This window comes from Spermophilus citellus (assembly GCF_964194105.1).
Source record: "Spermophilus citellus genome assembly, chromosome: 4".
NCBI lineage: Eukaryota > Metazoa > Chordata > Mammalia > Rodentia > Sciuridae > Spermophilus > Spermophilus citellus.
Window position 1 is genome coordinate 199,425,436 of NC_138185.1, and position 21,736 is coordinate 199,447,171.

Sequence of the window (21,736 nt, forward strand, 5' to 3'; positions counted from 1 at the left end):
AAGAATTTGAGGCTAGGATCCTTCTAGTACATTGAGAAAAAATGAAGTTTTTGGATCTCTCTCATAGGAACCAGGCAATGTAGGAAGGTTAGGTTTGCCGTAAGATCTCTCCTGCCCCTAATGTGCCAGGCAGCAAGTGATGCTGGGCTCCTGCACAGAAGACACGTGGTACCCACTGAAGCTCTTCATCAAATATTCCAGCTCTTCATTTTCTGGGCCATAGTAGGTTTGTGCCTCCTGGTCCCTGGGGCCATGAGACTAGTTTTGGCCAATAAGCTGTGAGTGGGTATGACATATGTCATTTATGGACCAAAGCATTTAGTTGTATGCCATGCTCTAGCATGCTCTTTTTTTCCATGGAGACTGTTCACATACCAGGGACTGGATATTCCTTCAGCCGTGTTCTAGAGAAATGAAACATGGGGCAGTTCTCAGCTGACCCGTGATGGACACATGGCAATGATGAGCTTGGCTGTGTTCTGTGTCACTAACATGGTAATGCAGCATTATCTAGTTTGTCCCAGCATGCCACTGCTGGCTTCCTTCCTTACCCAAAGCCCCAGATGGCGAGGATCATAAGTGAGAGTTCTGTCAGCAAGAGGGAAAGAGAGGGCAGAAGATCCAGGGAGCCCCTCAGTCTCCACTTGAGCCACAGAAGGGCTCTCCAGCACAGAATAGGTATGACTGAGCCATTAGCCAAGCCAAGCCAAAGGAACCTAATGAAGATTCTGGACGGAGTGGATATCTTAATATCCAGATATCCTAAGGCTGTTACACCAATCTGTCAGTCCCTGAACCAAAGCCACTCACGGGTGGAGATTTTTCTGTCTTAGATTTTTAATCTAAGATTGCAGAATGTTTTGGTAGCTATCTATTTATTGCTGTATTCCCAGCCCATGGCTGGCCTGCAGTGAGTGCTCAACAAATGTTTGCCATCTAAAGAATGGGACAATGTGCCTGAAAAGTTTGCCCATTATCCTCTGGGCAAAAGGCTATTGAGGAGATTCTCAGGGACCCACGGAAATGGTCATGCCAGAGACCAGCTTGCCAGTCTGCTGTCTATGAACTGGGAGGACCCCTGAGCTTCTCTTCCAGAAGTCAGTCTTTGCATGAAGAGATACAGAAGCACCAGCTCTGTTCCTTGTGCAAGCACAGGGTAGAGAGGGGGAGGATGCTTAGGCAGGGCCCACAAGCTCAGGGGACCTTGGATATGGGTGGGGAATAGCAAAGGCCCTGGCAGTCTGCAAGAGAATCTGTTCCCTGTCCGTGGGAACCCAGAGTTCTGGTACGATAGAAATACCATTGAGACTACTGCATGGGCCACTGTCCAGACCACTCAGCCTTTCACCAGAGACTTTGGGTTTCAGTGGAGAAAGTGGTTTCTTCGTTGGAGAAAGAAGAAAGAGGGAGAGGAAATTGACTGGGCTCCCGGGGTGATGGGCCGGGTCTGTGGTTACTAGTGGAAACCTGGAGAAGTGTGCAGACTACATCATTCTTTCTTTCAACAGTCTTGGAGCATCTACCCGGGCCAGGAACTCAGCCTGACCTTCCGCATGAGGTGTGTGTCTAGAATCTTTCCTCTGGATGGGAAGGAGGCTGTCCAGGGGAGGGTATTGGTGGTGGTAGTGAATCTGAACATGAAAAGATACAGGGCTCTCAGGTAGCAATGTTTTCCCTATTTACTGAGGGTCTGTAAGTGCCAGAGATGGCACTGAGCACCTGGTAAATATTAGCTTATCTGGTCCTCACTAGAACTTCTGCGATGTGCATGACGGTTTCCATTTCCAGACATGAGTCAAGAGCCAAACCCAGGCCTGTCTGCACCAGAGCCTGTGCCCTTAAGACAGACTGGTTAGTATAAATCTGATATTTTTAATGCTCTGGTATTTTCTTGGTTCATTTTCTTTAATTTTTCTTTTCTTTTTAATAAGCCCAAATATCAAATTCATGATATTGTTGTGATGCTTAAATAAGGTTATCGACCAAGCACTCGGTAAGTCACTCTGCATATAGCAGGCATCCATCCAGTGGTGGGTACCTTCACTGTCCATTTGCCTGGAAAATGCCCCATTGTCCTGTCTCCTTGGGTAGAATGAGGTCAAGGGGAGTGAGTTCCAGCTTTGATCATGCATAAACCTGAGTTTTAGAGGAGGAGCTCAAAGAGGGAGGCACCGGGAGAAAAAGGTAACATTGGGGGTGAAAACAGTTGTGTTTTATACCATGGTGGTAGCATTGGGAAGGTGGGCTCTCTCTTACTCCAGGACCCTCCCAAATAAGGCAAGTCTTGGCCCAGGAATCCTGGGAAGGCCCAGCCTAAGCTCGGGTCCAGGGAAGTGTTTTTCACAGAAAGAACCTTGATTTACCCTCATTTATTGGTGTTTTAACCAGTCTCAGGAGCATAAGACCTAGTCCTTCTGCAAGGATTTGACACCCTGGCCTGGGAAGAAGGTATCTAAGATTTAGCAAGAAGACAAAGGCTCCCAGACAGACCCATTCTTCCACTGCCATGTGGAGAGAGCCATTTTTCAAAGTAAGAGGGCAGAGATGTGCAGAGATGCTCCCTGAGTGTCATATAGATTTGCACTTCTTGCTACAGGGGGATGTAAAAGGTCACTGAGGGATAGAAAGGCTCAGGAGTTCACAGACATGTTCCTGACCATAGGCGTGGGCTCAGCATCATGCGGACAAGCTAGAAGAGGAGCTGGTGATGAGCAGTGTGTGGGGCAACAGGCTGACCCCATATCGCCATTCCTTACCTTCACAGTGTCCCTTCCTGACCATGGTGTAGCCCTGATCACACTCACAGTGATAGGACCCCTCCGTGTTGCTGCACCGCCCTCCGCTGCACACTGATGACTGCACACACTCGTCTATATCTGCAAACACACAGGATGGCCTGAGTCAAAGGCAGCTCTGAGGGGGAGGGGGTGTTCCCAAGGCATCCTTTTTAGAGGCTAAGGATAAGGATGCCATGCCAAGGTCCAGTAGAAGGGGGCACACTAGCTGCAGCCATGCTGGGCTCCTGAGCCAGGTCAGAGATTGCTCAGACCCCTGCTGACCCCTAAGCTCCTTTTTCCCATGGGGTAGCTACTTTTGGGGACCCTGAAGACCCCTTCAGCTATCTTCTCATCCTGATGCAAGGGCTGATCTTGAGTCAAGTGACAGTCCGTATGGCATGATCTGAGGAGGCCAACAACACACCACACCCTTCCTGGCCCCAGTACAGTAGCCATTTGTGCTACCCCTAGGGGACTTTCTGAAAGGTTAGGAGAGGTTTATGTCATTGTCCAAAGCGTACTGGTGTGCCATGATGATTCTAAACCCCAGCCTTGTCTGCCACTCCCCTATTACATACCTTCCCAGGGCTCCCTGCTACCTCCAGCCCTCTAGCCCTGGCAGACTGGCTCCCGAGCCTGGCCTGGCCTCACTGTGTTTTCTAATTTGCACACACCCCTCGGTATAACCTTATTCCTAGCAGATTTCCACTAGCCCAACCTCCGAGTCTCCATTCACATAAATGCCTCTGCTGGGAGCATCTTTCCTCTCATCCATTGCCAGCAGATTCCTACTCCTATTCCAGCAGTGACTCATGCATCAATTCTGGATCCTTGGGACCATTCCCCATTCCCTGCCTCCACAGTCAAATTAATCACACTGCTCCTCCCCAGCACTGGTTCAAATACTCCACAGGATCCTTCTGAAATGAGATAATCCAGGTGAAGTGTTCAATACTGTGCCTACCTGGCAGTGGTAACCATGAAGATGTTAGCCGTTATTATTCCAGCATTAAGCCTACCTCATAATCCATGCTTCTTGGCCTGGTAAGTAAGATCTTCCAGGATTCGGCGCCCACCCACTTCTCTCCTTGTTTCCACCTCTCGTCTCTTCACCTCCTGGTTTCTGACACGTGGGACCTGCCTCTGAGCCTCTGCTTGTGCTGTTTGCTTGCCTGGAATGGTCTTCCACCCACCAGTTTGACTATCTCCTACTCATCTTTTGGCAAGCCCAACCCCTCCTCTCCAGCCTGTATGCTCTTTCCCAAGCTTCCCTTTGGACTCAGACCTTAGCACAACTGTTCACTGACTGGCTTGTTTCTCCCTAACCACTGGGGATGTGCGTTATTATCTTGGCGTCTTCCAAGCCTGGTACAGAACCCCAGTAAGTGCTTATAAAGGAACCCAATAATAAGTCTTTGTTTAGGGGCAGTGTTTTCATTTGAGCAGTTCTTCAGAAAACTCCAGTGTCTGGCAGAGGAGCTGACAGAGGTGTCACATGCATATTCCTAGGCTCCCATCTGCAGGCCCTGACCCTGCAGTGCAGAACAGGCCCAGGAACCTACATAGTAAAAACTCTCCAGCCATTTGTAAATAACTGGTCTTCACTTTGAGAAGTTCTAATTCCAGTGAAAAGAAAAGAACACTTTTAGGCAGAACCATATGTGGAAATTTGATAAAAAACCCTTAAACAAGGTGGGGCTAGGACCACTGTCTGAAGATGGTGTTGGGAAAACTGACTTTCTGTATGAAGAAAAATGGAAACGGAAAAGGGGGGGGCGGGGCATGTTCTTGACTGCCTTGTAAAGATGGACCCCAGATAAATTAAGGTGCCCCGTAAAAGGTAAAGATAAAACATTTATGAAAAAAAGTGTAGGAGCATATTTTTGTGACCTAAGAGAAAGAAAGGGCTTCTTCAATAAAATCTCCAAAGCAAATTAAAATCAAGGCATAAAGGTGAATTTGATAGATCAAAATTAAGGATTTACATTTAAAGAAGGACAAGTAGATAAGGTTAGCAGAAAGAGAACAAAATGAGAGTTGTAATATCTAAACCCAGACAAACATCTAGCATAGAGAAGAGGCTCCTAAGAAGCCACAAGAAAAAATAGCCACCAACCACCCCAGGAACAAGCCATTGACACATGAGGAGACCCAAAGGCTAATGCACAAGGAGATGCTCATGCTTAAGAGCAATATAAATACTATTTAGAATGTTTATGTAAATACTTAATATTTAAATAACATGTTATTTCTACTTATATTATCTTACACAAGTTGATGACTTCTATTAATAAAGTATATAAATTAACTGATTCATAAATAAAAATCAATATGAAATGAAATCATTAAAATAATGTGATACTACTTTATGAGACTGGCAAAATTTAGGAAGTGTTATGCTGGATAAGAGCTCTTCAAGCAGCAGCCAAGTCCCATGGGGGTGGGGGGACTTTAGCTGACCTTAAGCCCCACCCCCTCTCCCAGCTGCTGAGGCTGGCAGAGACATCTGGACACCCAGGCTGGCACGGAGCAGCATGCCTCATCAGGGCCAGTCCTGGTGACACAGCTCCCTGTGGCAGCCAGGGCTCATCCTGGGCCAGCTCTCCAAGCTGGGTCTGCAGAGAGCAGAGCCTCTTTGGCTACGACACCTGCCCAGGCCACTGGAGCCTGGAGAAGCACTGCTGCCTGAGCCACCTCCCTGACAGCCAGCTGACCCAACCACCACCTTCTGTTACACACTCTCCTGGCTGCCACTGCCCGCAGGACAGTGTCCAAGCACTTTAGTCTGACACTTGAGTCACTTCCCAAACTGGCCTTGACTCCTGCCACTTCTTCCGTGTACCCCACTCCAATCATACTGACTTGATCATTATTCCCAGGGTGTGCCAGGAAATACTACTCTGGTCTCTATAGAAATGGTTCCCTTTGCCTGGAATAACTTCTGCTTCCTCCATTCCTCTTCATGCTCCCTCCATTCCTCTTCATGCTCACAGTGGTGGCCAACACCCTTCATGTGAGGGGGTGTGTCATTGGAAGCAAATCATGCTTTGGAGCTGGAGTGACTTTGATTCTGTTTTGAGTTCAACCACAACTAGGTGTGAGGTCCCTGAGTGTTTCAATTCATCTCTCTAAACCTCATCTTGCTAAACAATAAAATGGGGTTAAGGACTATATGGGTTGGCATGATGAGTTTTATAAACTAAAATAATTAGGATAGGGCTCGCATATAATAAGTGCTCATTAAATGGCAGTTATTATCTTTGTACCCCAGTTAAGTACCCCATTGGGGAAGTCTCCCCCAGTTCTCTCCTACAGAGCTAGTTGCCTATTATTCTGGAGTCCATAGTGTTGCCACCCACATTCATGTATCTCAGTATCCTCAGCTCAGCACAGTGCCTGGCACCCAGGGGCTCCATGCTTGAGTGTCACTGAATGGTGCATAGAACTCTCCCACTCTTTGTGAAGTTGGGTGATCTGTCCCCTCTTCCTCCGTTCCCCAACACAATCAAGTGAGAGAAGCTGGATGGCTTTGGATCTTGCAGACAAGATTCTTGGGGGATCAGAACCTAAGGGGACCTTGGCAGTGGAAGGATACACAGCTTCCTCAGGCACCCCAGGGGGACTGTGAGTGACCACTGGGCTTTCCTGGTCAGAACCAGCAATGTGAGCTCCAAAAAGAGGCTGTGCCATTCTCAAGATGAAGGCTTTCTAACAGTTATAATCTTAAGGTGCTGTCCGAAAAGTGCTTCCTTATATCCTTTGTGAACTCATTCATAAAAATATATGGGGAATTGTGGACAGCCAGTCTGAATGATTTCACATTCTCCTTCCCTGAGCGGAGAGGCTCTGACCTCACTACATCTCATAGTGACCTGGACATTGCCCCGGTCCCAGAAGTTTGAGGACGCGTCTTCAGACGTAGGCATGTTGCCGCATGGATTAAGCTATGCTCACCTGTTCCTTTGTGATATTATCCCTTTGCCCTTTTTGGGATAGAACGTTCCATGGAAACACTTTATGTGTCCCCTTTTCTTACTCTGCCTTTGGGTATGGCCTTCCTTAATGTCACTCAACCTGCTGACAGCAGACATCATAAAGCTAGACTCAACCCCTGAAACCTGACCCCTTGCCTCATTTGAATGGCTTCTCCTCAATAAAAGGGTCAGCACGTGCTGCTCTCTCTCTTTCTGCAGACCCTTAAGGTCAGAGGGGCTATACCAGGACCCCCAAAGAAAAAGATATCTCTGTCTCTTGTGTGTTATTTTGCACAGCCCAGTTCCCCTGGAGTGACCCCCTGTTTTAGTTATGAGGAACGCGACAGGGAGTATTCTATATTATTAAAGGGTCTGCACTGAAGAGTGTTAACCAAGGGTTCCCTAGTGGTGGCGCAGTTCTTTCCAGGGAAGCTCAAAGCCCTGCAGTGTCTCTAAGCTGCTGGGACCTGAGCTCCTTTCTCAGAGGCTCTCCAGCCTGCCAGGAGTCACAGCTCTGCATCCTCACAGACTGCCCCCTTCCCTAAAATGAAAGTTCCTTGTCACTCAGGGTTTAGAGACCTGAGTTTTGATCCCCATCTCCAGCCAAGTGTCCTGATCCCCTCTTGGCTCCAGGCACAATTCCTTGAGGCCTGCAAACACTGCCTCCTTGCCATCCCTGCGTATGGACAGCTTCCTCCCAGCTCCAGGCCAGACCCCCATCTCTCTTCCTGTGCCTCCCGTGCCCACCCCATTGCTGCACTGTGCCTGGGGGCTGTGAATGTCTGGTTCCTCACTGTGTGGGCCTAGACAAACTCATTCTCCTCCGCCCATCACAACCCAAAGCAGGGCCAGGGCAGGCTTGGCTTACCTTGACACTCCTGGGTGGCCCCTGAGATGACCAATGTATAGCCGGGATAGCAGAAGCAGGAGTAGGAGCCCACGCTGTTGACACAGCGCCCTTTCCCTGCGCAGGGGTCCCTCAGACACTCGTTGTCATCTGACCAGAAGGAGGGAGGGAGGAAGGTCAGGGAGGCTAGCATGTCTTTCTCTGAGTATCTGCCAACAAACTGCCCACACTAGGGAGGGTGCTATGTGGCATGGAAAGGGTGAGGATGGGGAAATGAAATTATTTTGGGTTGAAAGCTAAAGGGTTGGCCCATCAGGTCCACACAGGCACTAGGGGCTCGGGTGACTGCTTCCACTTCCTCCCTGCCTTTTGTCCCCTTCTCCCAGTGGCCCATGATCACTTTCTTTCTCCTTTAAGACCACAGTGTGTGTGTCTCCTTTGCACAAAAATATTGCAGAGGGAGGAATGAGGCCCACACTTGATGATTTATCTTGGCCTCAATCTTACCCAGAGATGGCCCCCGTGGTGACAGCGATCTGCTTTGTAGGCAGCAACATGGCTAATTTAAGGGGAGGGTGGCCAGGTACTGGCTGGGGTACCTCCTACTCTCCTGGGACTGGAGAATCATTGGATGGGGCTCATGGACTGGTCTTCTCCAAAAGGTCAAGTTAGCTTTGTCCAAAGCGACTGTGCTTCTAACTCTTCAACCACACCGCACTGCTTGTACACTGCTTGGACTCTGGACTCCATCCCCTAGTCCCTGCTCCCATCTACCCTGGCCACTAAGAAGGTGCAGGACACCCAGGTAAATACCTGTGCAGTAGGCCTGGCTGGGGTGCAACTGGAAGCCAGGATTGCAGACACATCTGTATCCATCTGGGAGATTCTCACAGGTTCCAGGGCCACAGATGTTAGTGGCTCCAGCAGCACATCTATCAATGCCTACAGGAGACGGAGTAGAGCAGTCGGGTGGGAGGCAGTGGAGTGGGGTAAGGAGCGCCTGGGGGAAAGGGTTTCAGGGTCTCGGATGACCAACATTAGTCCATCCCACCTTTGCCAGGCCCCCCATATCCACGTGTATCATGGCTTCGTGTAAGACCCATGGGGCCTCTGCTGGATCCCTGCACCCTATCCAAGATGGGCCTCTGCTGGGTCCCTATACCCTATCCAGGATGGAGTTCACAGTAGTGCGTTCCCCTGGCCTACAGGGATCAGTTCTAATTACTGACAAACAGCTGGGAAGACTGCTGAGCCACCAGCCCGACCTCCCCTGAATGTGGGTGGCTCTCATCCACAGTGCCCAGGGCTGCTGTCCCTGGCAAATCCAGCCCAGTTTACCCTGGACATACAGATCTGTTGAGTAGAGCGCATAGGGGAAAGCACTGGGGGAGAATGGGAGAGGAGGGCTGGACTCTTTGAATAGGGTCTAGGATGCCCTGAGCCTGATGTGTGAGCAAGGACAACATGGAAAGGGTTGTGATCAGAGCTGTCTCAGGTCACTCAGGAAGCAAGAGGCAGACGGACTGGTTGGGGGGCCCGGAGAGCTCCTAGAAACAGGCCAAAATCATTGAAATGAGGAAATGTCTTGGGTGACACTAATAGGGTAAAAAGTAGGGAGATAGGCGCTAAGTTAGGAAGCTGTTTGGAGGGCAGACTCCAGGGCTGAGGCTGCAGAGACGGCAGAGAATAGTTTTTTTGAATTGTATCCCTAATATTAGAGAAGCACCTTGCACTGACAGTGTGTCAAATGAGTGAATGGATGAATGAGGCTTTCAGCACCTGCGTCTGCCTTGGGGTCTTAGCCTGAAGCCCACACACCTAGGGCTCCCTGCCTGACCCTACCACTCTGAGAAAGCCCTGGATCTCTAAGGAAATGGATGGGAAGTGACCTGTGTGTGGACACAGAGGGCTTCACAGTATTTGCTAAACTGAACTAAACCCAATGTATATACTGGCTACCTTTTCCTGGGCCTAGCAACAAGTTTGTGCCCCTCTGGGGACCTGTGGGGGTCCCAAGCCAGGTTCTATATGCTGCCCAGAGGGTGAGGTTAGGGGATGGCAGGGGAGAAGGGGGAATTAGGTAAAAGGCTGAGGTGGGGCTTTGTTACACACATTGTTGAGAGACACTGCTGAGCCTGGCCCAGCTTCCCTGTATCCCTTCCTCCAGACCTTTTTTTTTGTCAGAGACTCAGCACTCCCAGCTGAGTCCCTCACCGGGTACAAACATCAAGGTCTGTGGAGCTGAGCCGAGGGGGAGTAAGCAGGGGACCCTGGGAAAGCCCAAACCCCACTCCACTCCTCACTCTCTAGACTGTTCCCTCAGGCTACAGGATCTTTCCCTTTGCTGAAGGAAGTCCAGGGCTGTGGCCACCCTGCCTCCTACTCTAGATGATTAGTCTCTGGATCTCAGTCCCTTAGGCTAAGAACACAGCCAGCCTCTAGAGAGGGCAAGCTCCAGGGCACACATGTGCACAGGGAGCAGCTGTGACACTACCAGTCTGGCTTCTCTTGAAACAAGTCCCCAGACAATGGATCTTTGACAAGGGCGCATTCCAGAGCAAGGTGGATTTGCCAGGGATCTCCCCCACACCCGCCTCTCACCATAGCTGACCAGAGGGAGCAAGCAGACTGCCTGCTCTTGGCACTTAGACAAACTTGGGTAACCGAACTTGGTTCCTTCCTGAAATGGCTCTCCCTGGGGGCAGGCAGCCCGCTCCTGCTCCATGAGCCCCCCTCAAGAGGGTACCCTGATTTTCCTGGAGGCCTTTGAGTAAGCCTCCCCAATACCCTGCATCCCTTCCCTTCCCCATCCTGGGCTTGAGCAGTGTCCCAGGGAGGGCCCCTGTTCACTAGGGGGACCCTGTGCTCTTTATAAAATGAGGCAGGCCACAAAGCCTGGACAGAGTCCACTGGAGACTGTTCATCTGATTGGAGATGCCCCTACCCTGGAGTCAGCTCTAAACACTCACAGCTCCCAGGGTTGGGGCCTAGAGCTTCAAGGACAGCTAGAGCTACCTGGGGGGGCCAGGGTCACTTGCACAACAGTGGAGGGGGTCACTTGCTCCTCTTCCCAGGTCTCTGGAATCCCTTGTCCAGGCAGTGGTGGTGTTGGTCTTCTGATGTCATCACCTACAGAAGGCAGATGGGAACATGGCCCCCAGGCTGGCACTGACCCTTCCCTCCTTCCTGTTGTTCAGACTCACAAGAACCTAGAGCCTAGGTGGGTCACCCCTTGTGCCTCCCAGTCTCTTGAAACCTGACCTGGCACTATATAGAGTTAGAGAATTCTAACATGCATTCAGTCTCACCCTCCATTTTAGGAAAGGAGACTAAGGGTGTACAAAAATGGCCCCTTGTCCAAAGTGAGCCAACTTAATAGAGGCAGAACTGAAGCACTTCAATTTTGCAAAGCATTTCAGTGTTTACAGAACTCTATCGCAAATATCAACACCCACTGCCTGACACAGCAGGGCAGGTGGCAATGTCCATTTTATGGGCAGAAACTCAGCTTCCTGGTTTCGAGCACAGCTCCAGTGAGAGGCAGACCCACAGTTTCAGGAGGCAAGACAGGGCCCCTGGGGAGAGATTCTGGGGACCCAGCCAACCCCTGTTTCAGCTAGTGCCTCCTCTTTGGCCTGGTTTACACACTAAATGGCACCATGAGATTCAGAGTGAGGTGGATAGGGAAATGTTTGCACAGCATCACAGGGTCTCTTGCCAATCCCACAGGTGTTTAGGGCTCCCAGAGTGTGTATATGCCACTATCATTTGTGACTTCCTCCAATGTGAGCCCCATGGACCAGCTCATGCATTGTAATTCCACTAGACTAAGATCTCCCTTTCCTTCCCTTCTCTTTTTCCCAGGAGCTTCTAGGAGGAGGGACTCACCTGGGATCCAGGCAGGTAAGTAGGTGACATTGGTTGTTATCTGTATGAAAATAGAAGGTCACTTTGGATTCCTCTGTCATTTGCATGACATGTAAGCTCCCCCCACACTCACTCCACCTAGGCTTCCTGCCCGCTCCTTCCCTTTCATTCATTTAGGTGGTGATGAGCTCTTCCTGTGTGCCTGGCATCCTGGTGGGCACTTTTATCTAAGCTTTTAATTAATCTGCTCAACTGCCTAATGATGGTAGCTTGGAATACTAAACAAGCTCATGTATGTTTTGTGCCCGCTCAGTGTTGGCACATGGCAGAACATCAGTAGGTATGGTATCAAGGCTATGATACCCACATCACAGACACAGTGATAGAGGCTGGAGAGGTAAACTAGACCATCCAGGGTCACCGGACCAGTGTGGTGAAGCTGGAACCCAGGGCCACACCTGGTGTCCCCCACAGCAGCTGTGGACAGAGGCAGCTAAGCAATGGAGAAGCGGAGGATAAAGAAGGCTGGGATATAACTGGGACTGTGAGGGCAAGGAAGGAAAGCCTTGTTCTGGGAGGACAGCCTGTGATGCTCCTGGTGGAGCACAAGCACACAAGAGACACAGTATTGGGGGACATCAAGTATGCAGGTTGCAGGTAAGGGGAATACTAGGGATTGGCAGCCTGGCAAAGGCTGAAACATGCCCACTTCTGCTTCTAGAATGGTTTCTAGAAGGATGCCCAGTCCTGGGAGCACAGGGGAATTCTGGGCCCAGGGAAGGGAGTTGGATGTCCCTTCTCTGTGGGGCCATTTGAGACTCTTCATAGTGTGCCTATACTTCCCCGTGAGCCACCAGCAGAGACCTTGAGGTATAAGCTAAACTGACTCAGGAAGTGCCAGATCTGGAATGAACTGGAACCAGCTCTGGATCTCATACGTGGCACTGAACACTAGAATGGCACAGTCCCTTCAAACTTCCCGAATGGCCAGACCATCCCCGTCAGAGGGTGCTTACACAGGCTGCTCCATAACCAGGGCTGTTTTTATCACTGCCATGAGGGGACAATGGGGTCTTAGGATCAGCACCTCTCCCCCTCCCTGCCACTTCATCATCTCCCCAAGTAAAATACGATGTGGAGAGGAGAGTCTGTCCTTGGAAGAATAGTCTATCCTTCTACTTTTCCTCCTTCATGGGACACTTCCCTTGGGGCCCTAGTGGCTTCCAGTTCCCACTTTCTACCACTTTTACCCCCTCCCTGGTAGGAGGACTTACTCACCTGGCCAGCCTGAGAGTCACCTGGAGAGGGAAAGGTTAGAACATGAGTTTAGGGAAAAGTAGTAGCAGCTCTCAGCCCTTCACCTGTGGCCTGGCTGCTTCACAGTCTGCACCCCTGATCCTGTCCCCAGAGGATGAGCAGCAGATCGACTCTTCTTACCTGCCTCTGCCTGCCCTTCCTACCCACTGGGACTGATCATCATAGAAGTCCAAGTCTGCAAGTAGCCCAGCTCAGCCTCTTGCTTGGTGAAGGGAAGTCTTCTGATTTACTTTAAGGCCTCCAATGACCAGAAGTCCTACCCCTCTAGGCCAATCCACCCCATCAGTCCTGTGACCCACCTCCTTGAGCTGCCATCTCCTTCTGGCCACATGGGTCACTCAGCCCCCTACTTTGGGCGAAGGGCCAGGGAACAGGGCTAGATGGAGAGGAGTTGCCCCAGGTTTGGCCAGTGCTCGTGTCCATGACAACAGGGGCTCTGTCCTCCCTGTCCTGTCTGTTCCAGATCCCTGGGCCCATTTTGGTGATTGCACAGTTGGCTTGTTCCTAATACACTCACGGCCTCCTGAATTCAGTGTTGCTTAGTAACCTGGGCATGACTTCATGGTTTTCCATAGCACCTGCCAAGGAGCTTCAGACCCAGGCTTTTTCTGGCTGGGCACCTTCTGAGTCCTAGGCAACTGAGCTGGAATTAGTGCTCTGACCCTAAGGTCAGGGCAGGGGACCAAAAGCCTACAGGTGCTCCAGGATTCACTTGCAAGCGCAGTGACCACCAGACCCAAAATCTGGATAGCTGGGCAGGGGATTGAGAGGCTCAGTCAGCTGGGGAAGTATTGCTGCAGATCTCTCCCACCTCCACAAGCAACCCCCTGGGATATGGCACTTCTTGACCCCACACAGGAAAGGAAAGGGATGAGGCCTTCTGGTCAAGCCAGGCCATAAGAGAAGGCTCCCAGGGCTGCATACTGCTGCTTCATGTTCCCTTTCCTAATGCCCCAGAAATGGGACCCCAGGAACACAGGATAAACACCTCAAGCTTCTTCGAGGTGCTGAAAACTTAGAGGAAAGGGGAATATCTCCCGCACTCTAGATACCCTTGTCAGGGACGGTCCCAGCTTCAAGCCAGGTGTCGGTGGCTGCCCGGAGTGACTGCCTCTCTGCTGGCTGGGGCAGGGGCCTTTGCTCCCTCGAGGGTCCAGCCAGCTCCTCCTCCTCAGCTTTCCTCATGGACAGGCGGATGTCTGAGCTTGAGTAGGTGTAGCCATGGCCAGCAGGGCAGATTTCCCTGAAGGCCTCTGCAAAGCCAGCACCAGAGGACAAGCTGAGTGACACAGTTCCTGCAGGAAACCAGGCCCCTCCCTCTCCCTCCCTGTATGGGACAACTGTGGCAGCAAGGAAGGAGGAAGCTCCAGGCCGGGACAAGCACTTAAGCAGAAAGGGAAGACTAAGAGTCTTCTGGCCTGAGGGGGTCTACCCAGGCTGGGGAAACGGTCACTGACTTTGAGGAAGCCCCTTGATAGCCAGAGCTGGGATGGGGACAGGGGGTTACCTGTGCCAGGCAGGGGACACTTCTCACACTTGCTGCCCCATGCTTTGCCCACACGGCTGCAGCAGCATATCTGCTTGGTGATCTTCTGGGCCAGAGGCAAGGTGCAGGTGGCAGGCCCCAGGGAGCGGTAGCACAGTCCCTGCTGCATGGAGACAGCTTTGTCCGCTGCAACAGACACAACCCATGGTGATGGCAGGTGGCCAGAGGGCGGGGCAAAGTGCAGACTGAGGGCCACGGATAGAAGTGTGTCTGGCTTCATGTGCTCAGACTAGCCTGGCCTATGTCTCAGTCTGGAAACTGGGGACCCTGAAAAATGTTCCCAAGAACTTTGGGAGGAATGCCTGAGCAGAATACTTCTGAGTCTCCTCACGCTGTCCAGTTGGTGAGGTTCTGGGCTCTCTCTCCTCACGTGGAGTAAGAATGAAGCTTCTTGTCTCCAGTTGCTGCTTTCCAGTATTTATTAAAGTCCCCATGTGTCCCCCTTTCTTGTACTTTGACAGTAAATACTGAAGAATAGTCTCTGATATATTATCTCAGTGGAAGATGTGGAGGCCATGCCAGGTTGTAAGAGATTTGATTCATTAAAGGACAGACTAGACTCTCTGCGGGTGAGTGGAGGAAGGGGGAAGAGGACAACAGTCAAGGCTGAGGAGTCCATGATCCTGGGTGCCTTGGTCAGGCTAACTTCAAATCCCTATTTCTACTGAGCTACACAACTCCCTTGGCCTTGGCTTTAGCATGTATAAAATAAGGATGATAATGATGTTCCTTGGTAGTGGGCACCTCTGTTTCTGCCTGTCCAGTGTCTGTGCCCCATATTCTGGTATAAGCATCCTGGTTTCTACGGATACTGCCCCATTCCCAGCTTTGGCCCTCTTCCTGGCTGAGGAGGCATAGTCCATACCCCTGGTCAGTTATTGAGTCAGGGATGGGCACATGCCTAGGAAGGCCCAAAGATAATAAGCTATGGGACTTTACCTGGGTTGTTAGAAAAGAGGTTCTCATTTTTAAATTGAGTTTGCAAGACAGAATGTGGTTTACCATAGCATCTGGCAGCCACTTTGAAGGAGCTGTGAAACTGACCCAGGAAAGAGAACAAGAAACCACAGGGACATGCTGCAGTGCCTAGATCCAACCAGCAAGGCCACACTTGCCCCCAACACTTCCTAGTTTTGTCAATCAATTATGTTTTACTTAAGGTGGTTTGTATTGGTTTTCTGTCGCCTGCAACCCAGAGAATCTTGACTAATACACCTTTACAGTGTCATAGAGATAGGAGCAAGGTATGTGAGAGTGACTTGTCAAGATCACATGCTACACACAGGTCAATTGTCAGTTCACGAGCCCTGGATATTCAGGAGCAGCTTCTGTCTCTAAGAGCCTGCTCCTTTGGGAAGAAAGGGTCCTGTCCCATTGGGTTTCGAGGGGAGATGACCCCAGTGGGGACCGGCCCCTGTAGACTGCTTTGCTGACCCTGCTCAAGTGCAGCAAAGGAGGGAGGGAAACGTCCCACCACCCCCACCCATAGGGAGAGGAATCGCTGGAGGGGGCTGGAGGGGTAACACTGAGGAGGAGTGAAAATGAAGAGCTTCCCTGAATTAAGGGTCTCTTTCTGGGACTAATAAATAAAAGTCACCTTGGATGTTGGACACACGTGCTTGATAAAGGAATCCTAAGTGATGTGGAGGAGAAGGAAGGGTTGGAAGCCCCTCAGGGCTTTTATCACCTGTCCTCGTTGCCCCTGTGATGTTTCCTGAGGGCGGCAGGATGTGCTCTCCCTTTCTGGGCTCCCTCACTCTCCAGGTCCGCCTCCTAAGGTTCCTACCTGGAGGCACTGGGTCTAGCTGCCCTTCCCATGGGCTGCTCCCTCTGGGTGGCACCAGAGTCTCACTCCTCCCTGTAGCCTTCCTAGTCCCAGTACCAGGCAGTTTGCAGACCTAAGGGTTGGCTGCTGCAGGTAGTCCTGCTGAGCCGGAAGTGGCTGCATCCCAGGGGCCAGTCACTACCAGTCTGTTCAGCTCTGGTCTGACCTTCCTGCCCAACAAAACCCCTGTGGGTTGTGTTTCAGCTCTGCCACTAGGAAGTAGGGCAGGAGCTGCCAGCCTGTGTCCCTCCCTGATGAAAACTACAGAGGTAACTGGAAACAGAGCTGCCTGTGTGTACATGTGTGCCCGCACATGTTAATGCTCATGACTCATGACATATACATGTTCATGGACATTCAAAAGGGACCACAGGATTATGGAAAGGCCCAGGGAACAGTCAGCTGCACCACTGATCTGTGTATGGTCCTTTAAGAAAGGTCACTTAGCCACGTGACCAGGCTGCTAAGCTCAGGCGCTGGAAGAAGCAGCCTTCGCTCAACCAAATGCTACAACAGGGGTAACACGTGTATCCCAAAGTCAATGGGGCAGCACATGGGACAGAAATAATCAGAGAGGAAAAATAAGAAATAGAAAACCTGAATTCCAACCTGCAAAGCCCCAGAAGGAAAGCTCAAGGCAGAACTCGAGTCAGTAACTACCTCTCTCTATTCCCTCAGGATGGGCCAATCAGTTTGATTCATTGCTCCAACTCCAGGCTGAGTAGCAGACACCGGCCCTCGGCAGAGGGTGACAGGGCCCAGGGAAATATACTGCTCTGGGCTTGGCCAGTGCACCTGGAGGGTGTCCCCCATCCCTGGTCCCTGCCAGCACTCACATACACAGCGGCTCCGCGACGGATCCAGCATGAGGCCAGGTCTGCACGTGCACAGGTAGCTGCCCCGGGTGTTCACGCACTCTGAGTCCTTGCACAGGCCCAGGGTCAAGCACTCATTGATATCTGTAGGGATGGAGGAGAGACCAAGCACCTGTCCCACCGAGGCCTGACGACAGGGAGGGGCTACTCAGGGGTCTAGGAATGCTTTCTCCAAATAGAACAACAAGATGGCAACAGAGCTGCCATTTCTTAAGTGTTATGCTTTTTTCTGTGCCTCAGTTTCTTCATTTGCAAAATGGGAATAACTACTAGACAGTGTTTTGGGGAGGATAAAATAAGAGAAAAATTGCAAGCTGCTTGGTTCAATAACTGGCATGGTCCTAATAGTAAGAGCTCACGTTTAGAGCATGGCTGTCATGCTGCAGAGTTCACTGGGTATTTGATGTACACTATCCCATTTAACTCTCACAAACCAATTTGCCAGGTTGGTCCAAGTGTCCTCATTTTATAAAGAAACTGAGGCTCCTCAGTCCTGGTGACTCTGGTAAGTGGCATGCAGAGGAAACAGAAAAGGGGACTGTCTGGGTTGGAGAGATAAATGACAGCCAAGTCCTTTTTTATTTATTCTCTTCCTTGAGAGACGGGAGCACATCTGTGGAGCCCAATACCCTGGGGAATTGTCTGCAGGGAGGGAACAGGAAGAAGGAGGCTAGGGCATAGTGCTGAAGGGGCTGGGAAAGGAGGAGTAGGGTCAGCAAGGGTAAGCCGAGGCAGAGGGCTAGGAGGGCATGTCTGCAGGCCTTGTGAACACCTCAGTCAGGCTGCACACCCCAAACCCGCGGGGGCTTGTGCTCTTCCTCAGGCAAGAAGGTGCATTCGCTTCCTCTATCCTGTCTAGAACTTCTCAGGCTGCATATTTTTCCTATCAAGGGGAAGTCCCAACTCTCACACTCCAAGAAGTCAGGGGACATTTTGGTGACAGTGCCTCTGTGAACCATGATAGCAGCACAGATGCTGAGCATGAAAGGCCAGGGCCAGCCACCTGGGGCTAGGAGATAAGCCAGGCAGCCAGTCATGAGTCACTGGCTCACTTGAAGGTTTGGGAAAATTGGCACAGGAAGAGGGGGCCAGAAGATGATGCCATTAGGACACCAAGGGGTAGCATGCCTTGGTAGGACACCCCATCGGGGCAGAGGCACCTGGAGACATCACTGAGAGCTGGGAAGGGAAACCCATCCACATGCTTCCAGATTGTCCAGAGTGACACATCTCACAAACCTGATGTGCCTTCCTTCACTTGAGAAGCTTCTGGGCTCCTTGTCACTCTAAGAGGGAGCCCCTAACCCATAACATGATATCTAAGGCTCTCTTCCATGTTTCAAAGCCAGTGGGTGAGGAGGTGGTTCTGATGAGATCCTGTGCTACCTACCTTCTGTGCCTCCGTAGGCTGGGAGCCCAGCACCTCTCAGACACTCCAGTCAGCTCATACTGTCCCTGTGCTTATTCCCTCTGCCTGGAAGGTCTGCACCCCCTTTAGCTGACCAACTTGTGCTCATTTTTAAAATCTTGGTTTGGGTACCACTTCTCCCTGATCCTCCCCGTCTGGGATAGGAATCCACCACTGGATCCCATGGCACCCATCAAGAACCTTCTCTCATTTGTAATTTGTTTAGGGGGCCGTCTTTTTTTTTTTATTGGTTGTTCAAAACATTACAAAGCTCATGACATATCATCTTCCATACATTTGATTCAAGTGGGCCGTCTTTACCTGAGGCAGGGATTGGGTCTTGCCTATTACTGTGTATTTAGCAACTAGCACAGTGATATTGCTCACAGGACTCACTCTCATATTCTTTGGAAATAGGAATGAAAATAGAGAGGAGGGATGGGGCCTGTGGGTGCAGGGATAGGCGAGTTCCTTCCCAGACTTGGGGACCAGGATTGGCTGAGGGGACAGGACTGTGGGGGAGGGGCTTGGTATCCTGTATCCAGCTCTAAAAAGGAGCTCTAAAAAGGGAGGGAAAGGGGCTGGGGTTGTGGCTCAGTGGTAAATAAATAAATAAATATATGTATTGTGTCCATCAACAATTTTTATTGAAAAAAAAAGGGGGGGTTGTGGGGAAGGGAAGAAAGCTCATTGAGAATCTGAGAATAGTCATAAAACATAAAACTCCAGACTGGTAAACTAGCAGGAGAGGATGCTGGGAATTGTTTAGATGTGAACAGTCCTATTGTACCACCAAGGGCAAAAATACAGAGCCCTCCCTGCACCTGCTGTTCACTAGACCCTTAGCCCACTGTCTTGGAGAAAGTCTGACCCTGAGCTAGGCTGGGCCAGAGGCCTTCCCTTTTGCCTGGTCCAAGCACCTTTTCTTATCCTCGTGCCATAAATTCCTTCTATAGCCTGTACCCACAAGTAGACAGCTTGTCACCCAGGCTTCCTAGGGCTCTTCCCTCCTGAAGAGGGATCTAGGGGATCTAGGGTAGCAATCTGGGCAATCACCTGACTCTAACCATCTTTCTCCAAAGCAAACCATGCAGACCACTTGCCCAGTTGTCCAAGCTCTCCAAAGGGAAGCTGCCTGGACTCCCTGCTGACCTCACCAGCCCCATCAGCCTCTCACTGGCAGGAGGCATCTGCTCAGATCACAGGCCCACATCTCAGTAGGGCCCCCACTCAGAGACCGATTCTGCTCAGTGGTAGTAGTTTCCCCTCAGTGAAGGCTTCTAGCCCCTTGGCCATCCAGGTCCCACTTCTCACCCTCCTTTAACTTCCAGTAGTGACAAAGCCAATACTGAGCCCCTCCTTCACCCTTTGTCCCAAGGTGGATTCTATAATGTCCTCTGTGGATTCTATAATGCCAACACCTCAGCCTCAGCTGGCCCACAGAGCCCATCAGCCTGGCTAGGGCAGGGCTGGGCTGGGCCCCACCAAGGCCACCTGTACAACCTTCTTTCCTCTTCCTGGCTGTGGGGTGAGGCATGTGGGAAAGAGGCCTGAGCAGCTAAAGGTTCCTTGTTGGGAAAATCTCACAGTCCCCACCAGCTCAGGCTGACTCCACCTCTTGCCTCAGTAGAAATTCCTCCCTTTCCAGGAAGCACTCACAGCCCCAGGGGGGTACCTGGCCATGTTCTGGGTGGGCAGGGTGAAGATGGGAAGGAGGAAGGGAGTTTGACTCTCTCAAATGTTCCTGGCCTCCTTTGGCCTCTAGAACCAGCAGCCCCAATAGGTTCCCCAAGCTGGTGCCAGTGGAGGCCATCCAGGAAGTGACAAACACTCCTCCTTCTGGGGCTGGGGGTGGTGCTGCCTCCCCCAGAGCAGGCCCAGTCATTTCCACTTCAGCCCAGCCTGGCCTGGGTCATTCTTACCTTGGCAGTGAGTGAGGTTCATTCTCTTGTACCCCTGGGGACATTCCAGCTGGCCGTTTTCAATCACTGGGGAGGCTGAGGAGTGAAGGTACAGACAGGTCTCACTGGAGGTCCCCTGGGCTCCTCTGTCACCCACCCTGGGAAGTGAGGCACAGTCTGGATGTCCAGCCCACTCAGCAGCTCTGTGGCCCGGCCCCTAAGTCATCACCCTGGGCCGCTACACCTCCTCCCTCTCACCAGGCTCCACTCGGCCACCTTGCTAGTGTTCAAAATGATATTGAGTGAAATAAGCCTGGCACAGAAAGACAAATACAGCACGATCTCCCCTCTGTGTGGAACATGAAAAGGCAAACACACAGAATCAGAGGAGAATGTGGTTACCGGGGGCTGGGTCAGGTTAGGGCGATCTTAGTCAAAGGGTACAAATTTCAGTTAGAGAGGAGGAGTATTCAAGAGACCTATTCCAGGACATGGTGACTATGATCGATAACAATGTATTATATACTTGAAAAGTCATGCAGAAGGTAGATTTTAAGTATACTCAACACAAAAATAAAAATACCAAAAAATAATTGAACTAATTAACATGTATATTACATGCAAAGTAATATGCATGCTAATTAGCTTGAGTTAGCCACTCCACAGTGTATTCGTATTTCAAAACATCATGCTGTATGTATATCATATGTATATATGTGTATATATTCAATTTTTGTTAACTAAAAATGTTTTCAAAAATACAAAGAAGAAGAGACTGGGGCTGTGGTTCAGCGGTAGAGCGCTCGCCTAGCATGTGTGAGGTGTGAGGCACTGGGTTTGATCTACAGCATCACATAAAAATAAATAAATAAAATAAAGATATAAAAATACAAAGAAGAAAATATTTTTTCTGACTATATACCTAATATAGAGTTATGATATTACATATAGTATATATTGTACTACATTCATGTTATGCAACATAACATATGTCTCAACAGGTCTTATTTTTTTTAAATAATTACAGATACACAAGAGATGTCTGATTGCAGATTGACTAACAAGGAAATGATTATCAGTGTTTTAAGCTGATGCACAACCTGCCTTGATTTCACAATGCCCCCCCCCCACTTTTCCACAGAGAAACAACAACCCCAAATAATTGACATGAAATAAAACAGGAGCACATCTCCATTACTACGGAGAGATGGAGTGCGCCCACCTTTCTGGAGAGCTCCTGCGGGTAGCACACTATTCACAGACCCCTGCCTTTGCTGGAAAGTGCAGGAGACACAGAGCATCATCTTTTTGTTTAAAAAATTTAAAAAGGGCAGATGCCTCCCCCGCTTCCTATACCCCAGTTGCCTCTGCTACAGTCACCAGAAGTCATTTCTCCTAG

At 50.5% G+C, this 21,736-nt stretch overlaps 1 protein-coding gene across 1 annotated transcript in view; it reads right to left on the minus strand.

Moving 5' to 3' along the window:
* The window catches only part of LTBP2 (latent transforming growth factor beta binding protein 2), a 108,708-nt gene that overhangs the window by 15,548 nt on the left and 71,424 nt on the right, over positions 1-21,736 (minus strand). The window contains exons 9-18 of the mRNA XM_081289431.1: positions 20,359-20,433; positions 16,990-17,112; positions 14,290-14,454; positions 13,835-14,035; positions 12,744-12,763; positions 11,487-11,526; positions 10,614-10,727; positions 8,412-8,540; positions 7,620-7,748; positions 2,757-2,876 (exon numbers count right to left, since the gene is read on the minus strand). Of these exons, the coding sequence (XP_081145557.1) occupies positions 2,757-2,876; positions 7,620-7,748; positions 8,412-8,540; positions 10,614-10,727; positions 11,487-11,526; positions 12,744-12,763; positions 13,835-14,035; positions 14,290-14,454; positions 16,990-17,112; positions 20,359-20,433 (1,116 nt within the window). The remainder of the gene's footprint in view (positions 1-2,756; positions 2,877-7,619; positions 7,749-8,411; positions 8,541-10,613; positions 10,728-11,486; positions 11,527-12,743; positions 12,764-13,834; positions 14,036-14,289; positions 14,455-16,989; positions 17,113-20,358; positions 20,434-21,736) is intronic.